The sequence below is a fragment of the Uloborus diversus genome, chromosome 1 (assembly GCF_026930045.1).
Source record: "Uloborus diversus isolate 005 chromosome 1, Udiv.v.3.1, whole genome shotgun sequence".
Classification (NCBI taxonomy): domain Eukaryota; kingdom Metazoa; phylum Arthropoda; class Arachnida; order Araneae; family Uloboridae; genus Uloborus; species Uloborus diversus.
The window spans coordinates 81,907,195-81,934,271 of record NC_072731.1 but is presented as its reverse complement, the minus strand read 5'-3'; the positions used below and the strand labels follow the sequence as shown (position 1 = coordinate 81,934,271).

Below are 27,077 nucleotides of genomic sequence, written 5' to 3'. Positions count from 1 at the left end.
ATTTTCACAAGTTTGAGGCCGCAGCGGTTTGTTTTATAGCCATCCAAACAGTCCGAGAGTGATGTTTCTTTATTCTGTAAGAGCTAAAATAAGACACTAAAAACATTCCCATTGGTTTTTTAAATGATTTTTTTTCATGTCCAAGGCAGTCTGGCAGTACTTGAAGGCCATCTAAACAACGTCGGAGTTCTAGTTCTGTATTCTGTAAGAAGTAAACTAAGAAACTAAAATATTTCCAATTCGCCTAAAGGATTGTTTTTTTTTTGATTGATTTTTGCAAGTGCCTGAAGGTCTGGTTTTTTCGTTGATTTGTCAAAAGTTTAGGAAAGTTGGGAAGTATTTTTGAACCGTCTGAACTGTCTGGGAGCCAAATTTTCACATTCTGTAAGAGCAAAACTAATAAAATAAAGAAGTTTCAATTTTCTAAAGGATAAGTTTTTGATTGATTTTTTTTTTTTTTTTTTGCAAATGCCAACAGGATTTGTTTTCAAATTTGGATTTCGCAGGTTAGAGGACGTCGGGGAGTATTTTATAATTGTTTAAACAGTCTGGGAGTGGAATTATGCATTGTGTGCTAAATTGCAAAAATAAAGTATATGCAATTTGCCTAACAAATGGGGTTTTTATTGGTTTTTTTGCGAATTCCTAGAGGAATTGCTTTTTAAAAGGTTTTTCGTAAGTTCGAGGACATCTAGGAGCATTATATAATTGTTTACACAGTCTGGAAGCGTTATATATGTATTCTGCAAGAGCTAAACTGATAACACAAAGTGTTTCCAATTTGCCAAAAAGATGAGGGTTTTTACCGTTTTTTCTTGCAAACGCCAATTGGATTTATTTTTAAAATGGTTTTACGCATGCTCGAGGATGTCTGGGAGTATTTTGTAATCGTGTACACACCCTGGGAGTGTTATTTTTGCATTCATCAAGTTCCAAAATCAAAATTTTAAACAGTTCCAAGGTGCCTAGAGGATAGATTTTTTTTTGCTACTACGCAACTTCAATTAGCTGCGCAGTAGCAAAATAACCGCAAATGACCTTGCAGACTCTCTATTCCAGATTCCCTAACATTCAAATTGTTCAATTTTTTCAGTTTCTAAGTGTCTAAAATACCTTCCCAAAATATGTCACTCGCTCTTGGGCTATAAGGGCAATCATTCTAAGTGGAATAATGTTTCAGTGGAGTTTCACATGGTTCAGTTTTAAGGACATTGGTAAATATTACTTTTATAAATGGTATTAGTAAAAGGTATATAGTAACATCAATACCTATGCAGATGATGTCAAAGTTATAACAGGGATGCCCAACTGAGGGGTCATAGTGCAGCCTAAGTTATTGAAATTTTTAAAGGGAGTTGTTTTCAGGAGTACTTTTCTCTTTTGAGGGAGAGGGGAGGGGCAGAAGGCACCTTTGTTCACAAGAACTGTGGGCAATGAAGAACAAATAAAAAATATTAGAGAATTAAGTAAGATTTCTGAGTGTGCAGTAAGCAAGTTATGTTATTCAATATTGAAAAATTACAAGTGGTCAAGTTAACAAGCATGCAACCTCATATTTGAAGAGATCTATCATTAGCAAAGAAGAAGCAGTGCTGGATTTTATCACAATAGATCTATTTCATATGACCTTAATGCAGAAGTCTGGATAGACCTTATTTGGAGTATGCTGTTCAGTTTTATTATCTTTGGTTGAAGAAAGATCTTAATGTGTTGGATAGGGTTCAAAGGAGGGCTGGACTAATAAACAAAAAACATTAAAATCTATACCAAAGTAAAGCTACATTACTTATGGAGTATATTTACATATGCAACAATCAGTTATATTTCTTTCAGCCCCAGAAAAATACTAAAAGCAGTAAGTTGGAAATATAAGGAAGAGAATATAATATTTTGGAAAAGAGGAAAATCAAAAAACTGAAATTAGAAAGAATTGAAAGATTAAATTCAAACATTTTTGCAGTAAGCTTTGTTGATAGTTTGCAATTTTCAGAAATATATCTTATCAGGTAGCGGGACAATCATTAACAAGTTAAAGTGGATTCAGAAAAACTATTTCCGGACAGTAGTGTAATGATTGTTCAGAGGTTATTCTGCACATTTTTCACTAACTAGATAAAAGTTGAGTATCCGTTGCAAACGATTCTCCATAGACAAATTTTTAGCATTTCTAAAAACATTCTCAAAACATGAGGAAAAATCAGGAATGCACAAAGTAAAATAAAACATTAGGTTTCAAAACATTGCACTGAGGTAAGAGACTCAACACAATACTGTAATGTTCAATAAACTATACTTTAAATGAATAAAATAAAATTTTAGATCAATGTTTAATTTTTAAAATAAAATATTTTAGCACCATGAAGTTTTTGCTCATGTTTGGACAATTCAAAGAATGAAAAAAACTCATACATCAAAAAATGGACATGAAAATACACACAAAAAAAGTTCTGCAATAAGTACTTTAATGAAATTTACATTAAAATTTGGAGGAAATGGTTTCTTTTTTCACAATTTTAGTTATGTAATATAAATTTTACAATCAGTCATAGCTTAAAATTACCTTGATCTTTGTCAGCTTTTCTTTTCAAATTATTTATATCCATTATGCATTTAGCAGCTTTCTCCATCCACTTTGGTTCTTTGATCACTGGATCAGAAACTACCTTTTCAAAGCTCCTTCTGGCTAAACTGAAATGAAATAGTATTCAATGATCAGTACTATGTTCATTGCTGTTAGGAATATTCCTATTAAACATCAATTTCAGAAAATAAGCAAAATTAACGTCATTCAAATATTCAGCTATCTAAGTTATTTTATTTGGAGCAAAAGACCCTGAAAACAGTTTACTTTGAATAATAGGGAAGTTGCAATCTATTAAATATTCCTATTTTGAATATTAGATATTGTTAACTGACCTTCAAAACTCAGAAATTCACCGACCCAGTATATTAAAACACGACTGATTTTTAATGAATTTTTAAAAATCCCATGTGCAAAAGGTGACGTCACATATCTGCACGGAAACTCACTCCGAGAGAGGTACCGTGTTAAGACTAAGAGCATGTAGTACGCTCTGCATTTAAAGCATTGAAATCTATTAATTAATCCGTTTAATACACAATGGAGGTTGGATTTGTGAGAGAATAACCTTCCTGAAGTGACTTCGATGATGACATTTGACTTTTTCCGGGAGGATGAGAGATTCAAAGTTTAAGAAACCGGGAAGTTAAACGAACAACTTCACTTTATTGGCAATAAATTTTGATATATCTTTTTCTTTCCTTCTTTCTTTTTTTTGTTCTTTTCCTTTCATTTTCTCTTTTATTATTTTCTATTTTTAAATTCCATTTAATTTTATTCCGTTTTAAGTTTTTGTGTTTTAACTTTGCAAAAAAAAAGGAAAATATTTTTATAGTATGGCTTTTTAGCCAAAGTGCTTTAATTTATTTTGGCACCAAAGAAGGGTTTATAGAAATGTATTTTGCAGCTAAACTGAAAATGTATTTTTGAAGTATCGCTTAGTATTAGTTAAAATTTCAAGATGTTTTTCATATTTATAAAGAAAGTATTAATAATTTTTTCATTATGATTAAAATGCAAAAAGTGATGATTTTACCCATTTTTATTTAAATGTAATGCGTGGGATTTCAGTTCCTTTGTAATTTTTCAAAATGTCTTAAATTCTCATTAAATATGTATTTTTGAAAGTGTTTACGAAATTGTTTTATCTTTTTTGCTATAACATGCAATAATGAGCAAACCGGGGGAAAAAAAACCACTGGCCACTCATTTTCTTTTTAATTCCTTTTACAAAAAAGGAAGTATTGTATTCTCGAAAAAATTTTCACTCGAAAATCGGCCTTAATTTCCATTTTGCTCACCCCCGAATGAATGTTGAGTTTATTTTTCAACCCGACCACACGTGGATATATGCCTAGGAACGTACAGACACCCCAAATATCCATTATGAAGATCCCCGAGTTAATTACAACGAGTTTTCTCGCGAAGTCTGTATGTACGTATGTGCGTATGTGTGTATGTATGTCGCATAACTCAAGAACGGAATGTCCTAGAAAGTTGAAATTTGGTACTTAGACTCCTAGTGGGGTCTAGTTGTGTACCTACTTTTTTGGTTGCATTTGGATGCTCCAAAGGGGGTCTTTTGCCCCTTTTTGGGGGGAAATCATTGTTAATTTCGATGTGAACTCAAGTGGTGTTACAATTTGGCGAACACTTGGTGAAATATCGCCAGTCTTTTTGTCGCCAGCTTGGCAACAAATTTGGTGATTTAAATTTTTTTTTTTTTTGAGCAATCACGATTGCTTATTGTTCTTACTTCACCGTCCTTGGTGTTTGGTTCCTTTTTCAGCTTGGACCAGGGGCCTCTGCAGCACCAATGCTCACCGGCCTCCGGTCCTGAGTACTGTCCCCCGGTAGCCGCTTCTACTGGTCGGTGGCATCCATGTCCTACACCCACGCATGCTCACACACACGCATCGTTACGCACATACACAATCCCGAACACAAGCCGCTACACACATACACACACACACACACCTACATGCATACACACAGGTCTACACACACACACACACACACAAGACTACACATGCATGCACGTGCGTCTGCACACACATACCCAACTATGCACAAGTAACCCCCAGGAGGAAGGGCAGGCTTGGGAGGACGGGAGTCATTTCTAGAAACAATAAGTCCAATGAGTAGGGCCCTGTCGTGATTGCGAGAAACATAATTTGAATTTGAAATTTCAGAATTAAAATTAATTTCTTTTTTTTAAAATCTGGTTTCAATTTGGCCACTGTAGGTGATATTTAGAAAGTAAACTATTGAATCACATTAAAACTGCCAATCATGAGAAAATGACATTAAATTGGAGTAAAAGGAAGTCATGTGATGCACACATCAGCTCGTTTCAAATTAATTTGTATATGTTAAATTAGCAGTTACTATTTATTTTTGACATGCATTAATTTTTCAAGGGAGGGGGGGGGGATTTTTTTTTGAATGCAAAGTTTGTATGCACTAATTAATAAAGTTTAAGATTAAAAAGTAAGTAAATTCTCTTCAGTTGACAAAACATTAGTTGACATCAACAAAATGAAAAGTATAATGTGAACTCAAGTATTTTGTCAATAAACCACCAGGTAAATCCACAGCTATCTGATTTCCATTTGGTACTTAAAATCCATGCCACCGGACTAAAATAAAAAATGTCCTAATGCCATATAAAGGATTTAAGTTTGAAACTGTAATGGATTTCGTTGTCAAATGAAGGAAATAACAAATAAAACTAATACTAATTCAGCACTTAATATTACATAACCATTAAACTATTTTAAATTTACATGCACTAAAAACAAATATAATTTAGCACTTTTTAAAGTAAAGTTGAAATCAGTCATTGTGTTGATGAGATACAACAAAAAATGTTAAGCATCCCAAAATTCTAAGACGAGTATTATGGTATGCAAACAGATAAAAGGATGAAAATAAAAAGACACAGAGCATTGGCATTGTTCTAGACCCGCAGTTCTAACCTTTTTATGCCCCCCATAAAGTGGACAATACATAATCAAGAACTACCTCAAAGTTTATTCTGAAAATAAGTTAGCTCCTGAATTTATTTATTCAAATTACGAAACATAAATACTTTTGTTACGTTCAAGCACTAAAAAAAATTATAATCATTATTTATCGAATTAAAAAGTTGTCAGTGTGGTTTGATATTGCTTACTTCTAAAAATTTGTTTCATAAATATTTCGAGCAATTTTTACCCAAACTAAAGTCTTCTTCTAAGTTCATAAGTTTTGCAATATGACAGGCCGATGATACAACACTTGTAATTTTTATACATTATAAAATTCCATTTTGCCAGACAGGGTAATCAGTGAAATCTCATTTTCTCTGAGCCATTCTCCTTTCTGCATATAGCCAGAGCTGCCAACTGCTACCAACAAATCGCAGTTTCTACGAACTCTTGAACTACGACGCTACGAAATCGTGTCGAAAACTTAAGATTTTTTTTTCTTTTTACAATCCAAATAAATAAATAAAGCATTACAGATAATATCTATATTAAAATTAATTACAAAATATTGCTTTTGTGCTTAGTAATGTTCCAAACATTTGTTTCAAAAAAAAAATTGTAACAAATGATTCTAAAAAAAAAAATATTTTTTCCGCTGCTAAAAATAGTTGCTTTAGTAGCCTGTAATATGAAAAAGTCTCTAAATAGTCACCAGATGCAGAAAAGAGTTTCCTGACTTGGGTCAAATCCTTTTTAAAGAAACTTTCTGGTATGATTTCTTGAGTCTTACTGTTTATTAAATACATAAGACTGACAGGATAAAAAGAAATAGAAATGCAGCATTCGCTATATTTCCAATCGCGTGAAAATTAGCTCCTGTTTCGAAAAAATTTTCTCTTAAAAGGAAAAATTTTACTGACATTCATTCAGAATGCAAACAATAGTTAGTAAAAATAGTAGCAGAGGAAACAAACTTTATAAAGAAACCATGATCAAAAAAAAAAAAAACTTTTTGTTCAAAAATATGAAAAACAGAAATTTTTAATCATGAATATGTTTATTATATTTATTTTTTCTAGTTTTTCAAGTGCTTATTTTCAAAAAAAAAAATGAAAGCGGTAAAATGTTCCTGTTTTTTATTTTCTTTTTCCCTATCGGAAACTAGGAGATGAATTTGTAAGCGAATTTTCAACTCATTTGCTCAAGGGAAAAAGAGAAGAGTTTTCATGTATTTTAGTCGCTTTTTCACTAAAGAAATCGCTGTACTTTACAACTGATTGCAAAATAGTGGTTTTTGGCAATATTTTAGGTAAAATAGTCGCCATAGTCACCTTTGCTTCAAAATAGTAACTTTAGTCATCAGTGGCAGACCAGTATTGCAAATTTAATCTTAAATTATTCACTGCGTCTGCTTCATTTGTTATTAAATGTTCCGCCCCCCTCCTCCATGGGTGCGCAAAACTATGCTACGATAAAAGTTGGCAGTTCTGCATATAACAAACCACTTTTACTTAAGATTATTTCGTGGAACACTAACAAAACGTTTTCCGGGATTTCTCCTTGAACTTGAAGTGCATTGGGGTACAAAACAATACTAGTAAGTACCAGTGCTTGCCATACTTAATAATAGAAAGAAAGGCTTGAAGTCATAAATGGCAGACAAAGAAAACCGCTCCTTCTTAGGCCTTAGGCGCGGTGTTGTTAAAAGTCTTGCAGCGATTTCTGTAAATTATCGCCAAACTGCCAAGTGCATTTTAAACAAAGCCAACTGCACTTTTGTCGGTTTCTCCTTGTCAGCTAAAGCGCAGCGGAAGAGCGGATGACGTCACTTCCTGAGCCATTTGACGTCACATTAGCTTGAATTTTAAAAATTATTTTTAAAAAAACTTACTTATTGTATCACAAAATTTTTTTCACTGATGATGTTCATACATGTTATTCTACCATATAAAAATGAAATTGAAAAATCAAAAACTTCTCTATTCTTCAATAGGCTTTGCTTTTTTTTTCTTTGACAATTTATTCTTATATTTCAGTTACAAAACTATGCACTACTTAGGAAACATTCTTTCTGTTTTAAACTAAAAATACTCATTGAAAATAAACATACAAATGACAATAAATTTCACCAAAAAGAAGAAAATAAAAATCTAATAGTTTAGCCAAGTGGTGCACAACCTTTTTTCCCCCCGGATGGCACCATACACTAAGATGAATCTCACGGGCCAGAATACACATAAAATCAAAATAGATATAAAACTTTTTAGATAACGATGGGGCAAAAATGGAAAAGACGGAAAATCACAAACCAAGAATTGTGTTATTTTATTAAAGAGAAGTTTCCAACAGTTTTTTAGAAACGAATTTCTGACGATTTGACATCAAAGTTGACAAAATCGTTCATAATATTGAATGATGAAGATTGGTTGTTTTTCGGGTTCCAGATTAACCTTTTTGATTTGTGAAATATCAATGGGTCATATGGATCAGCTTTGTGGGCCACATCAGGCCCGTAAAGTATGAGAACATATAAAACATGAAAAAGAAAAAGAAAAAGCCGAAAAAAAGGCCGAGTTTTAAAATTTCTGAATTCTTGTTTCAGAATCTTACTCCCTTGCATCCTCACCTTTATGAGCAGCAGTTAGCGAGACTTAGGTTCAATCATCATCAAAAGCAATTTTTGTTTAGTTAATGAATTTGAAGAATCATATTAATGAAAAAAGGTTTCACAATGCATAAATGAATTACTTCTTATTTCCAGATTCCAAAGCGAACAATCCTTGCATGAAGCGTGCAGCCTGACTAGATGGGAAAAGGTGCACTGCTTTACCACTCGCTTCTTCCCCCAGCTTTAACCATTTTTCTCTTTCATCAATATTCACCTATGTAAAGAGAAATTCAACACTGGTATTTTCGAAAATGGAATAAATAAATGACAGAAAAATGTACTCACAATAAAAAGTAAACTGATTTACCTTAATCAGAAAGAAATAAAGGATAAAATTAATCTTATTAAAGCGAAAAATTGTAAAAATTTAACATGCACATTTTGAAGTAACAAGGAGTCACTTTTTGAATGCAGAAGTTCTGAGCTTTTGGGATACTAAGTAACAGTCACACTTCTATGTGACTACTGCTTAATAGTCATAAAAATTTTGCAACTTTTGGATGATGCAAAATTTAATTACCAAATTGACATAATATTAAAATGTAACCACTTGTTTTAGTACTTATACATAAGGTCAAAATTTTTAAAAAAATATTGGAATAGGTGACCAAAACCAAATGAATTTAAGTCCAATAAATGCAAAGCATCTGTTATGATAGGTATTATCAGAGCCGGCCTTGGCATATGCGGGGCCCAATTGGAGAATTCTGGCGGGGCCCTTTAAAGAATTATTACAAATTTGAGAAATAGCGTCGATTTTTCCGCGGCGGGTATTATTCGAAATCACTGCAATTATCCGTCTTTTATCAAGTTGCTACATAACTTTTTATTTTGATTTATTCATTTATTTATTAAGAAATGAATGAATGAATGCCTACAAAAATATGTTAGTTTTATAGGAACGTAAGATAAGTAGCCTTGAAATTCTTTATGCACTATCTTAGGTGGCTGATGCACGAAAAAAGTGGTGGGTCAAAAAAAGTGTGGGGATATGGAAACGGTGCCCCTGGTGCTGAGTTTTTTTTTTTTTTTTTGTAAAATTGGACTTTATTACGGGATTTCAACATGATTAAATAATCTCCAAAACATGTGGAATATGGCCTCCAAAATAGAGACGAATGGTCACCGTAGACTTCCCACTTTAAAATCAAGTTCAATTATCGTGAGATACACGAAAAGGTCCATTTAGTTGGAATTTTCAGTTTTTATTTGAGGGAAATAAATCAATCCACCCAGTAAAAAATCCTTTTCCTATAGATCATTAATTTTAACTCTGAAAAGTAAGGGGACGGTTTCTCCCCCTCCCCTCCCCCATGTACGAGCCGCAAGCAATTTATTGCTTTGACAGAAAAGTAAAATTCACCGAAATTTTCCAGTTCTAAAAAATAAAATTTGGACTGTCTTTGTTGATGTCGAAAGTAGAACGGAGTTGCAATGAATGGGAGACCTCCTCTTGGAAATTCTTCAAAACTGAAGTCTTTTTTTTCTGAGCAGTTTTCATACGGAAATGAGGAGGGAGTTAGAAGTTAGATAAACCGCCTACGGTTCACGGAAGAGTCTTCAAAGCTGGCCTCTGAAACCGCAAATGAGGGCATTTTTTGTGAAATTAAGGGAGGGGGAGGGGGCGGAGGTTTTTACTTACTTAATTATTTTTTCAAATTTAGGATAAGTTGAGGCTAATTTTGATAACGACCAGAAATTGGGCGTTTCTCTCAGAAATTTTTCCTGAAATTGTAGTCCCAATTGGGTAATGTTTGATGAAGATGAAGAAAGGGAATTTGGTGATCGCCTGCAGAAAACTTTCAAAATTCAAGGATTTAAGGCGCTATTTTAAACTATCATTAGTGACGTCAGAAGATTCGGCGACTCTTCAAAATTTTTTCGATACTGATGTGTTAAAAACTCAGTTTAAAGCCCTGTTTGGTAACAATAGAGGACAAGGGAGGAGACTCTGCCCGGAATCTTTTTCAAAACTGAAATCAATTTTAGGCTATTCATGGAAAGGGAAGAATTCAAGGGTTTTCTCGTGGTAATATTTTGTAAATGCGAAATTTTAAGCTATTCTGCTGAGGCTTAGAAAAAGGGTCATTAGAAAGAGGTGTTCAGAGACCTTCCGCTGGAAATGTTTCGAAATTTAAATCGTAAAAACATTATTTTAGACTACTTTTGGAGATGTTAGGGGAGAAGGGGAGGGCGTTGTGAAATTTATGAATCTTCCTTGATTGGAAATGTTTTGAAACTGAAAACTTCGTGATGTAATTAGTCTTTGGTGGTAAAGTTGAGGTAAGGGTAGGCGTTCGGGTAGCCTCTTCCTGAAATTTTTTGAAATTGAAGTCATAAAAAAGCATTTTAAGTTACCTTCGTTTACATTAGGAGAAATGTCAGGGTTTGATGGCTGGCCCTAGAAATTTGTAGACATTGAAGATTTAAAAACCAAATTTCAGGCTAAATGTAAAACGTTAGGAGAGGAATGAAAGCAATAGGCAATTTGTTCTCTTTAGAATGGTTATAGAAATGTTTTACACATATTAAGCAAGCACTATTTGAAGTTTATTATTTATTCAATTATTTATTTATTTATTTTATTATTTTTTTTTTTTAGAAACGTACCTACTTTAAGTTTTAATTGTATATTAGAGAAATTGTCATTGCTGCTGAGCTTAGCATTTTTTTTTTCAACAAAAATGAAGAAATAAAAAAAATAATAAAAGTTAATATATTAAATGAAATAAATGAAAATGGGAATTCCTGAACTAAAACCTTTGAGAATTCCCAAACTTTCGTGGCTTTGGGCAAATTCCTGCATTGCCCATGAGATAGTACGGTCCTGGGATAGGGCCCCTTGACCTGTATGTTAATGCTCACCGTATTAATTGCCAATAATCATTAAAAATTTGTCCATTGCTTCCGCACTACCTAGTCCCTTTCTCTAGATCAGAATTAATGGGGTACAGTGGGTATAGGGCCTTGGATATAGAAAAGAAACTCTCCCTAAATCCGTTAATCGAACTGAAAATAGCTCCATACTACCAAATTAAGTATCAGTTAAGCGTATTATAATAAATATCAGTAAAGTTCATTTGAACTTTTTCTTTTCTTTTCTTTTTTTCTTATTTATTTTCAGGAGAAAGGGAAAAAAAGACTTTTTAGAGCGGAGCCCCTGCTGGCGCGGGGCCCAATTGGGTCTTTTTGCTCTAATCGGCTTAAGGCCGGCTCTGGGTATTATTTTGTATGATATTTTTGTGACACTCCTAACATATCAAACACAGGCAATACTTGAAAATGACATTGATAATAAGATACTGGAATTTAAAAAATCTATTTTCTTACAGAAACTTAAACTCAACTGTTTCTCTCAGGAGCAGAGAACTGGTATAATAGTGCCTCCTATAGGGCAGATTTCATTTTTTTTTTCACCACCCAAATTGATTGACTGACTCATTTCCTTTGGACAGCAGAATTACACTTCAAGTAAAAATAAATAATTATTAATACAGTTATACCACACCTTGGTACCCAGAGGCAAAAAGTTTTGTAGCTGTCTGCGACAAGCTATTAGAATTTCATAATCTGTCTGCAAAATTTTGCATGTGGTTTCAATTGAAAAAATAAGCAAGTGTTTTTTTTAAATAATTGTATTTGAAATATGGCAGGAGGTGACCTCCCCCCTCCCACCCTCAATGACGATGAATCTTAATCAAATTACCTCCACCCCTCCACCTCAAAGTTTCAACGGTGCAACCTGATGCCAGTGGCGTAGCTAGGGGGGGGGAGGGGGCGGTCCATCCCGGGCGGCAGTTTTTAGGGGGTGGCAAATTCACTTTTAATGCAAAAAATTCAACGCATTTCTCCAATAAAAAAATCATGCCTTTGATCCATTGCTGGAGGCAAAAAAAAAAAGAAATCGAATTGTAATGTTTTGGTACAGCTATGATAGTAAAATTACTCTGATACAAAAAAAACATGTTTTTCTTCTGGACATCTCAGTACTATTGTTTTTTTTTCTCTTCCTTCGTCTGAAGCTGCATAGTCAAGGAATCAAGTTTTTTTTTTTTACTGTTAAGGTTAACGATTGTGGATGAACAGTAAATTCCTTGGAAACCACCGAATTGAAAAAAAAAAAAAAAGACACTTTTTTTAAGGACTGAAAATAAAAGTAGTAGAAGAGATATCTCAAATGATGGACGATTTCTTGCTCATTTTCAGGATATCATTATCTGTTTTAACAATTGCTTTTATTGGTCATTGATTACAAATTTTTCATTGAGACAATGAGTTTTAGATTTACTTTATAAAAACTTCGTATTACTGTTTTCTATCAACAAATTTCTTTAAACAATGAGTTTCACACTTGGTCATTCATTTTAATATAAGGTATTTAATTAGTAAAATGATGTCAAGCCGTTCGAGCAGGAATTAGTAAATCCAGAAAGCAAGTCCAATCATAGGCTTAGCAAAAGCTGACCCACAGACTCCAAGTCACATAGTTTGACAACAGTGAATGGTTGGCACGTTTTGCGTGAAACAAGCGAAAGAAACCTCATTTCTTCCAATTTTTTGTTTTAAAACCTAACACGTGCCTTGGGGTCTTCGATTCATGAACGAAAGTCTTCACTCCCTCCATTTTCTCTTCTCAATGGTCAAGCCCTGACCCCTCCTGCAACAAAATTAAGGATAGTCTAAAATGTGTACTTTGGACATCAATTTCGAACTTTAAAATCCTTATCTCATCCAATGTCTCCAAAATAGCTTAAAGTTGTGATTTTGAAGCTTCAGTTTCAGAAAAATTCTAAGGTAGGGACCCCATATGTGCACGAAATCACCTGACGTCATCACAGTTGGCTCCAAATTTTGTTTTTAGAAATTTCTGAGGGAAGGCCGCAAAACCTTTTTTTTTCCTCAGTGATGAAGAGATTAAAATAAATGAGCTGCAGTTTCGAAACAGATTTCGGGTGGGACTCCCCTCCGAACTCTCTCTCATAACGTAGTCCGTCAAACAACGCCTAAAGTAGCGTTTGTAGGACGTCATTTTCAAAAAGTTTGAAGGGTAGACGGGAGAGCCATCTGATTCCCAACATTTTTGGAAATATTTGACCTCCCGCTTATGCCACCAAAGATAGTCTGCAATTGCGTTTTTGAAACATCGGCATCGAAAAAATTTCCAAAGAGCTCCCGAACGTTCTTTGTTGTCATCAAAGATAGCCTAGAATTGATTTCCAGTTTGAAAATATTTCGGAAGAAAAAGGAGTCTTTGTTGGAGTTCGGGAAAGTCCTTACACTACTAGATACAGCTTGCATTTACAGGGTGGCGACAGGAACTGTGGAAAAAAGTTCCCTGACATTTCCCTGATTTTCCTGATTAAGTTCATCAAATTTCCCTGATTTACGTTGCCAATGATAATGGTTTTCTTTCTCTGTTCTACTTGAAATCCATTGTATGTTTGTATAAAATGTAGTATTTAAAATGTTTTAAGTTGTGTAAAGTTGTTGAACTAAAGATATATTTAAAAAAGATGCTACTTTTTTAATAAAATAGTTTTAAAAAAATACATAAAAAGTAAATTTGGGGGGGGGGACTACAAAACAGTATATTAAATTTTTCTACAATGGAAAGATTATAGAAAATTAAAAAAAAAAAAAAATACTTTACTTCCAGAAACCATTTAGCATAAGAATTTTAAGAAACTATTAAAATTACTCTTAAAAACATATGTGTATTTATGATAGAACTAAAAAGTAATTGAAATTATTTTGAACTAAGTTTTCAAACAGTATAATAATTGTTGCACGAATAACAAGTAATAGTGAAAGAATAGAAGTAATGTAGTTATTCTTATGTAACTAATTGACATATTTATGCAAAACAGATGAAATTATTTGATATCCATTCATAGGGAGCTTTTCTCTAATCAAGAACATAGGTTTTAATGAATGAATACAGCATTTTAACAATAAAAAAATAAAGATATTTACTTAAGTACACAAGTTAACTCTATTTCAAATGATTTCAGTATGTAACGAAAAAAATCTTAGATTGCTTTTGTAACAAACAACTTTTAAATGCAAGGGAAAAAAAAGCAATTAGTCAATTTCAAAATATATAAAAGAAGAATACAACTTGGTTATAACATTAAAGAATCACTTAAGTCTGAAGAAAAGAAAACCTTTATAATCTGCAACAAATAGTATAGCGGCATTATATCAACAAATAGTATAACGGCAAAAAACAAAGTTTTTTTTATTGAAAGTTCAACTATAGCAATTAAATTAAAAACGCGAAGAAGTAATAACATTTAAGCTTTTATAGTATTAATTCAAAAACCAAAGATTTCTTCCTGAAATCGTGATTACAGTACGCTAATTACTTCGAGACAATGGAATAAAGGCAAAGGAGCTAAGGCATTAATGAAGGCTTCCTCTTTGCCTGTATGATTGTTTATTTTACGTAGCATTGAAAGCGTAAAAGGAAATTTCAAGCAAGGTAAAATGAACAACCTAACAGACACAGAAGCAATCTTAGGAAGTTCATCCTGTGGTTAATAAGTAAGATTCAATACTTTGACGTTGAGGAAAAAAGTCGCACAAATATGCGGCAGTGTATAATCGCACTTCATTAATTTCACATTTTTTTGAACAGATAATTGGCGGAAAATGCATAGGGAATTAGACTACTTATTTTTGTAAAGCAAAAATTTTTTTTTTCTTCATAAAATCAATTTTCCCTGATTTTTTGTTATTTTTTCAAAGTTCCCTGATATTTCCCTGACTTTTCCCTGATTAATAAAGTTCCCTGACTTTTCCCTGATCTCCCTGATTTCCCTGATCTGTCACCACGTGCTTTTCAGTTTAGTTGAAAAACTTTCCGGACAACACCCCCGAACCTTCCTCATTATCTTCACTTTCGAAAGATAGCCTAAAATTGCTTTTTTAACACTTCAATTTCAGAAAATTTCCTTGAGAAGTCCCGACCCCTAACATTGCCAGAAAAAGCAAAAAACTGATTTTAATTAAAAAAAAATATATATGGAGGGAGTTCCAAGCCTCTTTTCGATTAGCGTCACTAAAACTTGCCTAAAATTCCAAATTGATTCAACTTTTGAAATTTTTCGGCAAGGCTCTGAATTCCTTTTTTTTTTTGTTTCCTTCCGCAAGAAAAACATGAAAAAAAAATGTTTCTTTTCTTCTTTATTAAAATCTTATTATTGTTTTAAATAATTTCGGCTCTTTATTGGCCATTTCCCATAAAAAGGGCGGCAAATTGAGGAACCGCCCTGGGCGGCAAAAAGTGTAGCTACGCCGCTGCCTGATGCCCTCCGCCCTGCCCTTAGCGGGCATCTGATATTTGCAAACACGCGCTGACCACTGAACAGGGGTCTGTCCAGGATTTTAAACAAGGGTTTTTTTTTTCTTTTTGCGAAAAATCTAATAATTTTATGTGTGTGGAGGGGGGAGGGGTAATTGTAATATGAAATTTCAAAGTGGGTGTTTTCGGGGTATTTTTTTTTTCTGTTGATAACAGGGTTCATACTCAACTTTGAAAATTAAAAGTAAGGAGTTTTTAAGGAGTTTTGCAGGAGTTCATTTTACTTTTTAAGGACTAGTTTCTTGTTTGAAGATGTATTTTTTAAAATGTATTTCAGAAAAAAAATATATACAATATCTAATATTATTTATTTTTGTTTTCATACAATATATTGTATGCACAAACATAATACTAAATTTATAGTAAAACATGCATTTACTGCTTCTTAGACGTGAGCCATCTCGGAATCAAATTCAAATACAACGAGGGGGGGGGGGGGGAGAGTAACCATTGAAATATGTTTTATTTTGAAAATGAATAAAAAATAAATGATAATGATTGAAAATTAGTATTTTCTCAAAAACAAAACAGGTGCTAACAATTTCCTAACCAAAAAAGACTTAAAAAAATGAAATATTTGCTAAAATAAGAACTATAATAAGCTGACCGAATTTCGTTTTAAACTTCTAAATTTTGTGATTTCAATAAAAATAAAAGGATAATTTATTTGTTTACCGCTTAACAAAGCGTGTTAAACTACGAAAATTCGAAAAATCTGATTCTCAGCTCGCAATTCTCAAAGTGAAGGCTCTAAAAGTATAAAAACGGCTCATAAAAGAATTATTTTTTAAAAATTATTTTAGAATTGCATCTTTGAAGCCTATGATAAACATATCATTAATATCTGTTGACACAGTTGCAGCAAAACTATAATTAAACCTTCTATTCAGTATTTAAATTTTTGACTCATAAACAAAAACGGAATTTCGTTTTAAAATCTTGAAATGATAGTTTTAATAGATTTTTCATTTATTTGCCTCCATATAAAGCAAAGTTAGCTTGAAAAAATAAGTAAAAATTTAATTCTCATATCGGATGCGGTAAATAAAAAAAATTTGTTAAAGTAAAAAAAATTTTAAATTACCATTTAACAGGTCTGCATGATGAATATTATTAATATCAGGGACATCCTCACCGAAAATTCGGAGTTGGGGGGGGGGGGGGAGGAATGGGATGAGAGTAAAGGTTTAACACCAGACGCTAAATGACCTAAACGGCGATAATTTTAAAGCTGATAACCCTATTTGAAGCGATCACATTTCAATTAGCAGATAAATGCTTTGTTTTTTGTTTAAGTCATTAGCGGGAAGAGAAAGTCCTTACACTGCATTTGCATAGAACTTTATGACACCCCCACTGCTAACGATATGATAAAACATACAAGCAAAATTATTCACTATGTTAGTTATTTATCACTTGCATCATAGAAGTGTGCTGACTCGTTTTTTTTTATATATATATAAACAGAAACAAGCGATATTTTTATTTCAGATTTGCTTTTTCAGTAAACAGTTTGAAAAAGATTGTTTTGTTTTGATTTATACATTTTGTTTCGGTTTATACCCTGGGGGAGGCGGGCAGGCAAACGTTCACATGTGCATCATGGCATAACTTGAATCACTCTCCCTGCGTCAGCAGTTCATGCAAGCAAATAAATGTCCGATAGTTGTAGACAGATTTTTTTTCTCTGCGGACAACCTGCCACCCCAGGCAAAAACGTTCAAGTGTGCATCATTCTCTCCCCACATCAGCAGTTTATGCAAATAAATGTCCCACAGTTGCAGACAGCTTTTTTTTCTTCTCTGCAGACAACGTGTCCACGACACGGTTTAGTTTTCTGCGACGATGTCGCCGTGTTGTGGCGTTTCTGTCACTGGGCCTTGGTATACTTAAAATAGGTTAAACTGTGGATGTGTGTTGTGTCTGCAATTAGGCTTTCTTTTAATGAAAAAAAAAGCATAAGTGCAAGAAAAAAAAATCGACATTATATACATAAATTTCAATCAATAAAAAGCTAAAATGTAGACTCAGATTATATAAATAGTCAAACAGGCCTAATACCTTTCTTTAGTATTCCATTTTTTTAAACAAACAAAATTATAGTGGTAATTAATATATTTCAAAAGTTAATAAAAGAAGACAATTTGAAAAATCATACATCAAACTTATCACTTTTAGAATTATCAAAAATGATTAAAAAATTTCTTTGGATACAAACTAAAGACCAGAAAATAAATAAAATGCAAAGTCATAGTAAGAAACTATTTTCAAGTAATTATAATTTTTTTCATTTTGGCAAATTTTCTGTAAGCTATTTTACACTATCTTTTAACTGCATGAAAATAGACAGTAAATTTACCTGATTCAGGATATACATTATAATAAAAGGACATACATCATTCACGTCATGTTAGAATTTTTAGTAGTCCTACTTTAAGTCATGCTGTCAAATGTTTTGGAAAAGCCACTCTTCCATTATGGTGACAGAATATCAATGTGTGATATTTAGTTTGGACTTAAAATTAATTTTGCAACTACGATACAAAACGTTAAAAGGGGGAGCAACCAATCAATATTTAAAGCTTATTTCATGAATGAAAATTTTCGGGAGGTGTATGAATCCCTGAAAAAACCTCAATTAGGCTGTACAGAAATATAAATAATGTTCTTCTTCTATAGCTAAGGAACAAAATTTGTGAACAGCGAAGTTTCAATTATCGGTTTTAAATGGTACCTATGAAATTAGAGAAAAAAAAAGAAGTGTTGATGTTAATCTTCAGATTTTCAATTTCAAGAGGCATTCAAGACCCTGTGACTTTTTGTACATTAAGCAGCATTAAAGCCATTTACTGGTGAAAGAAGAGATTGTAAAAAGTCATTAAACAGCTGAATGTCCCATCCTTCTATTCATTGATTCGCGAATTCACCTTTGTTTACCAGAAGGCCATTTTTTGTAAAAAATAATACAAAAATAATCTTACATTCATAGCTTTATAAGACATAACAGCCAACTGCAACAAAGGGAAAGTGGTCCACTTCGGGAATCTGTAAAATGAATATTTTCAGACGTATAAATACCAAAGGAAAATGAAAAAAAAAGTAAACACTGCATCAAATTTGTTAAAATTTAAATTTGAGTTTCAAATATGAAATTAGAGATTCTCCCAAAATTTTCTTTCATTAAAACTTAATATTGTACCATTTGATTACAAAAGAATTCAACTTACAACTTTTCAGCAGTGATAGCAAACTTTGAAATTGTTTTCTCAGCTTCAAAAAATCTTCCTGATGACATTAACAGTTGAGAAAGTATCTGAAAACCCCAAAGTAAATTAAAGCTGGAATAATATTAAAAACATCAAAGTGAGCCTGAAGTTATATACTCTAAGCAGTATTGTAGAAAATGAAAGCATTAAATCTTACATGCCATCCTAAAAAGGAGTTTTGATTGTTTTTCATAGCAATAACTAGAGAATCCAGGCTTCCTTTGTTTAAGAAAACTTTCACAGTTGCATCCAAAATCTGTAGCGCTGATTGAATCTCTGCATTAAAGGAAGTGACAGAAACTGCCTGCAGGGAAGGATTCAAAAAGTTCAGCAATTTTTTTACAAGGGGAAAAAAAGTAATAATAAAATACCACACAAAGTAATTACTGCAAAAAAGTAATGCAGATAGTAAAAAGAAAAAAACCGCAATATTCAAATTTTGTATAGCAAACAACTTTAAATTTATTTTTCTATTTCTTAATGATTAGAGCTTTTTTATATATAAATAATATCAATGTATTATGTACAACTTTAGTTTTGAATTCCATCTGCAATAATATTAACAACAATGCCATTAAGATATAGTTTTATTAAAAGAATAATACTTCATGAAAACTGTTATGTAACATATAACTATATTTAAAAAAAATGTAACTGATTACAAATTCAAATATAATTTTCAAGTTACAAAAGTTGTATCTGTACTTTTTATCAAAATTGAGTTACGGTCAATAGGTTGGGTATTTGTCACATATTTCAACTAAATACAATGTTTTATGGTCATACGCCAATGGAAAATATTTTTAAAGAAATTCTTAAAAAATTCCTTTTACAACTTTTGCGCTTAGCACGGCAGAATAGGAAACTACAAGAGGTTGACTTTGGATGTCCCGCACGTGAAGCATGCAATTTTAAGTAATACAGTTACTTAATAAAAATAATACTATGTCAGGAGTATCTTTGTATCAAATGTAAAGATTAAAAAATGAGCTCACTCTTGTTTAATCTATAACAACATGTTGGTGAAATTATCGAGCCTGATTGTCCTGCATGTGGTGGTGGAATGGCCCAAATGAAATTTTGAATTTTTCTTGTTTTTCATTCATTACCTTTGAAAAATTCACTGTCCATTTTCAAATTTATTATATTATTTAGGGTATCATAACAGTCATTAACTTTATCACATAAGTCAAATTAAGTAAATTTTCATCGAAATTAAAAGAATTAGTTCATATAAAGCTAAAAATCTTACTTTACTCAGTAATCTGTTAGCATCCATGAATTTATTTTCACAAATATAATGAAATGCTTCTAAAATAATAAGGGCACCTAACATATCAGACTCTATTCCTTGTTCCTTAGCTGAAAAAAATGCATGAATAAGTAGAACAACATAAAAAGAATGTACACAATTAATACAGTTATAGCATTAAGAAAGAGAGGGACATAATAAGGATTCAAGTATAATTTACATTAGTGGAATACAGAGCGTTTCACTTAAAATTAGTAACATAGTTAAAAATGATATCAGTTTGGACAACTCCAAGACATTTAAAATCAAGAAACTTAAAATAAAGTGTGTGGGGGGGGGGCAGGGGGGGGGAGAATAATGGTAGTGACAAAATATTTAGGGAAAAGCAATTAATGAAGACAAATAAATTTTAATGATTCTTACATAAATGCAGAAAAATAATACCAATGAATAAACTCCATCCTACTTACATCTACAACACTTCTCAGAATTGCAAAGATAGGTAGAACGGAGTTAAGCAGATAGAATAATGTGGCTTAGAGCTTAGAGCAATAGAAATGCAATACTAATTCATAAGATCATGATGCATTTGCTTCAATACTTATCAATTTGGTTCATCTAACAACTTTCTTTCAGGTTATACGAGAGAAAAGAAAAAAGAAACCCTTAAGATTTAAAAAAAAGAATTAAAAAATAATGACTCTCATTCTGCATGGGATTATTCTTTTACATAACATTAATGCACATGGAAACTAAGTTATAACACGCAAATACATTACCAGAAAATTATTTAGTTTTTCAAAAAAAAAAACAATATTATGCTACTCAATGTTTAGAAAAAAAAACAAGAAAATTTAATTCTGGTTTATCTTTACTAATAATAAAGCTCAATCTCTCTGTCTGGATATAGGGATCTCTGTGATGCGCCCAGCACCTAAACCTTTTGGAGGATTTTCATGAAATTTGACACAAAATTAGTTTGTAGCATGGGGGTGTGCACCTCAAAGCCATTTTTCGAAAATTTGATTTTGTTCTTTTTCTACTCCAATTTTAAAAACATTTTACCCCCCAAATTATCATTACGTAGAAGAGAAAATTACGAAATTATCATAACATGAAACCGTAACATGGGCGAGCAAATGAACATAGCAAATTGACGAGAAATTCATCATCGTTTATTTGTAAATACATAAATGACCTTTTAATTTTCTACTACGGCAAAGCCGTGCTGGTACCACTAGTTTATGATAAATCTACCATCACAAATTCAATGACATAAAAATGCATAAAATTTTGCTTTTAATGATGGACTTTTAAGAAGCAAAGAAAAATAATATCTGGATAGATTGCAGGCTCTACAAGAACATTGCTGAAATATCAAGTGGAAAATGATGAATGGTTTTTGTGCTCTAATTTTATTAGAAAAGAAAAATAGGAAGCAGGATTTTAAAAAATATAATTACATTACATAATGCAAAGAATAAGAGGCATGAAAACAAAGTTTAATATTTCAAATTGAAAAGATTTTTTTTGTACCTAATTTTTTAACAAAACTGAACATCCATCCTGTGTTTTTTCTATCTTTTTCAGCAACATGACATGCAGCAGCTAACGTCACCCAATTAGACAGATGTGCTATAAAATAAAACAAACATTTGCATCAAAAAGAAGAATTTAAAAAAAAGTTGTAAGGTTTTTTTTTAAATATATATTTCTTTTTTAATTTTACTAGATGTGATATAGTAATCACATATATTTTTATTGATTCGCATTTTATTTCCTGTGTTCGCATTTTCGGATTTTCTGTAATTTAATGGCATCTTTTCTGAGTTTTTGGCGGCCATGTTTTGCCTTCTTCTTCCCGTGATGTGTTGTTCTCCCGCCTTTCTTACTCATTGGCCATAGGCATGGTCACGGTTCGGTGATGTCATTTTCCCGTGTTCCCATTCGCTGCGCTAAGAGACGCCGCGTATGAATATCTGGTTTTCACGTGACCGCATGGGGTTTTCGCTGGGAGGTTTCGAAAAAAAGTTTGTGAGTAGTCGAGTGCTAGTGGTGACAGGTAAAGGTGCCTTTTTGAGGAGCACGGACGCTAGACCTGTGAAAGGTCGTCTTACGAATTGACAGTGATGGGGATTATGAATCCCGATCCACCCGTTAACTAATTGATGTGATGCTATAATTATTGATACAGGAGCTGATTAGCCCTGTTAACTACCTAAAATAAGCGATTAGTTAATAAATTCAGCTCAATATGATAGCCAAGAACCAAGATTGAAGAAAATGGCTGCTTCCACATGTTTTTTAGTTCCGACGATGTTTCATGAACTGTCATCTCAAAGTTTTTAGTTCCACCCCCTTTTTCTTCGTTCAAAATCGATGATGGTGGTATCTCCATCTGATGATACTGTGCAAAACAAGAGCGTTATATGCGGTCGAATCTGAAGTTAATTGTGATGCCTGCATCGCCATTTTCGTGGTGAGATGAGGTTTACTTTTTCATCGCCAGTGGTAGTGCCCAGCTCCACTGATGCATCGTGTCATTCGTCCCGCTGAAGTTATAATGTGAAGTATCCTTCTCCCTTTTTTTTGGGTTTGAATCCGTTTCTTTGTCCTGCAACATCAACTCACGTCAATTTTTTTCATGTGTGAAGCTGATCCATTCCTTTTGACAACTTGAGTCCCTGCAATAGACTGTCTTACAATATTGTATTTTTTTAATTCATTTTTTGAATTTTTTAAATTTATTCCATGTGAGAAGAAAATCGTTGGTTGAATTTGCGGGAGCTCCCCCGAGACCTTCATGTAAATGATGGTCGGAAAATAAAAGATGTGTGATGTGCCAAATCTGTGTGAAGTTTTTTTGTGCTTTAACAACATTGGGGTAAGTCAAACCTTTTTCTCTTTGAGTTCTATATAGGCACCAAACATTGAGATGTCCTGGAGTTTTGCGGAAACACTTTAAATACGATCGGCCTTTAATCTTTTTCCTCATTATTTGTTTAAGTGGGTGGTTCCTTTTCTAACAATTTGAAATTTAACCAAATTTCTACCACACTAGATTATTTGAGCAAAAGAGTATTTATGAAGAAGTTTTTTTTAATTTACTGGTAACAAAAAAAAAGTGAATTTCAAATACAGAAGGCCCCGCTTAATGTGATCATGGTTAATGTTATCATTAACTTAATGTTATATCAGAAACACCAAGTCTCAGAACATTTGTATATTAGCACGTGTTAAAGAAGTTAGATATTGTAATCAGTGTCTTCGTTTATAGTTACCACTTTTTCTTAAACTTTCAATTTTTTCCCCTTTTTTGTTCCTCAATCAAAAGAAATACAAAAGCAAACCCTGACAAGTAGCTTCCAGAAAAACAAGTTCCTTTTTTTTTTATCAGTGAAGCAGAATTTTTCTACCTGCTCAGTCACACTAAAAACTTCACTCTCAACTGTCAAACATCTTAGCCATGGCAAAAAAGTGCAATAATTTAACTGTCAAGAAAAAAATTGACATTTTAAAACACTTTGACAATTTAACCGTGATGAGTCAAAGAAATGTTCAAGAACAAGTAAACATTTCTCAGCCATTACTTTATAAATTACTAAACAATCGTGACGAGAATGAAAATAAAATGAAGCTAAATGAAAGTTTGAACAACAAGCAAAACCATGCTGGAGAAGATGGTGAAGTTGAATAAGCTTTGAAATTGTGGTTTACGAATGTCAGGGAAAAGGATGCGTTCGTTAAGGCGGCAAAAAGCAGATCCTGCTTTTAAAAGGGCAAAAAAGATTTTGTAGGATCTGCCGAATGGTTAAATTGAAGGAAAAAAGAGCTATTCCATTTTGCTACCCTGGTAATTTACAATTTATGTGTTTAGTTGAGTTATTGTAATTTTAATTTGCAGTTGTAAGAATAAATGCTTCTTAATTAAAAAAAAAAAAAAATTTGTCTGCCCTGGATTCGTTTCGGTTATTGTTATCAATCATTTATTGTTATCAATCAGTTATTGTTATCAAAATGTGTTCGTCCCAAAGTGATCACATTAAATGGCGCCTGCTGTACTTGAATCATTGAATTAAGTCTTCACTATTGTTTAGTTTTAAAATTAATAATTTTAACATACTTTTCAGCAATATTTTTCTGAAATGATTGTTTGAAAATATACATAAATGATAACTAAAATGTAAAAAAAATTCTGAAGAATAATCACAATTAATCAATTTGCTTACCCGGATTTAAGTGGACGGCTTTCTGTGCAGCAGAAAGTGCACCCTTTCGGTAACCTTCAGACATTCGACTCAAAGCAAATATTTGTGATAACTGCTCTTTGTTTCCATTGTGGAAACTGCTCACTTTTGTGCAGTAAGCTGCAGTATTTGCATATTCAGAATTAAACTGAAGGAGACAGGAGGCCATTTGAAGCCACATCTCTCCATTATTTGGCACACAGCGGATGAAACTGAGCATTTCATTACGTCCAGCTTTCGCTCCTTTCTGCAACACAAATTCCCAAAAATTAGGGTAACGGCACCAGTAACAGACAAGGGTTCAGTAACAGACAGTCATAATTCAGTAAATTCAGTAAATTACCCCCCATTAGCCAGGGCTAAAGCAGAAATACGTGAAATACACCGCCAGCTCAGTCATTTCCAGCCGAGGACTGCAGTTTCGTGCTTATTAGCACTCTGTCTGCTAATTCTATATTAGCTACCAGTTTGTTTCGCACTCTTGGCTTCCTTAAGAGGTTTTCCATCTCCAGCTCAGTCACTTTCCTATGCCGGGCTGATGAGTGCTAATAAGCACAAAACTGCAGTCCTCGGCTGGAAATGACTGAGCTGGCGGTGTATTTCACTGACAGTCATAAGTTTGGATTTAAATAATATAAGAATTTTAGGTGGGTTAAACTGATGTTGCTGTGGCCCATGAACACGGTGAAGCCATCAAGTGTCATCAGAGCAAATTTTATGAGCCAGTCGGTATTTACAAGGCAGTGGCATTGGAGTTGCCAGTTAATTTTTTTTTGTGTGGGGAGGGGGGGGGATGTTCAAACATTGTCGTTTTCGAATAGTTTCAGAAATTTATATGTATGGGAGTAACTAGGTTTCCTGTTTGGAGGGGGGGGGGAGCACAGGTCCAACAGGATGCTGTTTTTTTACTTCCCCCTCCCCCAGTGTCAGAGTGTTGATTTTTCCTAGAGGCACATACTTGAAAATGACACTCTTAACGTTCACCCTTCTATATTACAATTTGGATTTTAAAGGGTCAATTTATAAATGGTAAGACAAGTTTAATACTGAGAAATTCCTTATTTGCAGTGATCAAAGGAAAAGATAAATAACCAAAAATTATAAGTCTAAAAAATTTCAGACTCTTTGGTAGCATTAAAAAAAGGATAGAGGTAGCGAAATTCCTTGGAAATTTTCCTAAATTGAATCTTACAAACGCAGTTTTAATCGACCTTTAGAAATGTAAGAGATGGTTGGGGAAAGAATGTCAAGGCTCATCTTTGGATAAATTTTTAAAATTCAAGTCAAAATTAGCAATGTTTGACCATTTTAGTATAGTTAAGGGAAAGGGAGGAAGTCTCCTTCCAAATCACTATACAAAATTTAAGTTAATTTTAGGTTATTATTGATGATATCTAAAGATCGGGGTTTCTCACAGGAAATTTTCTGAAACTGAAGCTTTAAAAATGCAACTATTCGCTTTCGCTATCTTTAGTTATTGGTGACGTTTAAGGAATGAGAAAGATCCATTGGTTCTCTCAAGAATATTTTCGGAATTGAAGTTTTAAAAATGTATACTAGGAGAGCTTTGATTACATAAGAAGAATGGTTGGAATTCAGGAGCTATTCTTAGAAATGCTTTGACATTGAAGTTTTAGGTAAGCAATTTTAAGTTATATGTTGAAGTGTTCGCAGAGGGCATGGTAGCTCTTGCTCTAATTTTTCTAAATTTAAAGCTCACCCATGCATTTTTTATCTTAGGGAAAGAGAGAAGGCCCATATCCTAGCCCTGGAAATTTGTCAACATGGAGGCTCTAAAATCACAATTTTGAGCCAACTTTGGTGAGGTCAGGGGCTAAAATCCGAAAAGGCTAAAAACCAACCCCTGAGACTTAAAAGTTATTTCTAAGCTATTTTACTGAAAATAAACAAACGAACGGTGGGGGATATGTACTCTGACCCCAGAAATCACTTAAAACTAAAGTTGTGAAAAAAGCTATCGCTTAAAATTAAAGTTGCCGCCCTCACCTCGTTTCCTTTAAATTTGTAAGTACTTTCAAGTTTTACTTTTAAAAAAATGAAAAGAAGTGAATAGAAAAATGAGTGAATTTATAAAACGTATGATAAGTTTAATGCTGAGAAAATCTTTATTGTGCAACTTATTGCTATGAGAAAAAAATTTACACCAAAAGTTACAAGTCACAAAAAGGTAATTTTTACCTGTTTTTGGTGAAGTCTGAGAACCGATCAAGGTGATAGATCTGGGGATCTCCTTCGGAAATTTCTTTAAATTGAAGTCATAAAAACGCTGTTAGAGAAAGAGGCTCGGCAAAAAGACCTTCCAGTAATCCTTTTTTTAATTAAGGTTAAAATTTGCTATTTTAGGTAAGTTAGGTTAACGTTAGTAGAAAAGAAAAAGTTGATGTTTCCTCCAGAATCTTTTCAAAAATTGTAGTCAATTTAAGCTAGAAGTTTTTCGACATTGAACTCTGAGAAACTGTATGCTATCTTTCATCACGTTAGAGGAAGTGGGCGACTCCTTTAAAAATATTTTAGAATTCAAGTCTAAATTTTAAACCACTTAGATGATATCAGGAATCCAGTAACTCTCTTTTCTGTAATTATTTGACATTAATATGTTAAATACGTAACTTTAGGCTTTGTTTGGATCCAATCTATTTCCATAAGCTTAAATTATCATTGGATTCTCTGTGGGAAGGAAGGATTCGGGGACTTTTAAGAAAAGTCTTAA

General features: G+C 32.9%; 1 protein-coding gene across 1 annotated transcript in view; it reads right to left on the bottom strand.

The window, feature by feature from the left end:
* The window catches only part of LOC129230668 (tetratricopeptide repeat protein 37-like), a 138,001-nt gene that overhangs the window by 6,077 nt on the left and 104,847 nt on the right, over window positions 1-27,077 (bottom strand). The window contains exons 33-40 of the mRNA XM_054865085.1: window positions 24,329-24,593; window positions 21,636-21,734; window positions 20,100-20,209; window positions 19,005-19,151; window positions 18,809-18,894; window positions 18,563-18,626; window positions 8,299-8,432; window positions 2,561-2,688 (exon numbers count right to left, since the gene is read on the bottom strand). Coding sequence (XP_054721060.1) covers window positions 2,561-2,688; window positions 8,299-8,432; window positions 18,563-18,626; window positions 18,809-18,894; window positions 19,005-19,151; window positions 20,100-20,209; window positions 21,636-21,734; window positions 24,329-24,593 — 1,033 coding nt within the window. The remainder of the gene's footprint in view (window positions 1-2,560; window positions 2,689-8,298; window positions 8,433-18,562; window positions 18,627-18,808; window positions 18,895-19,004; window positions 19,152-20,099; window positions 20,210-21,635; window positions 21,735-24,328; window positions 24,594-27,077) is intronic.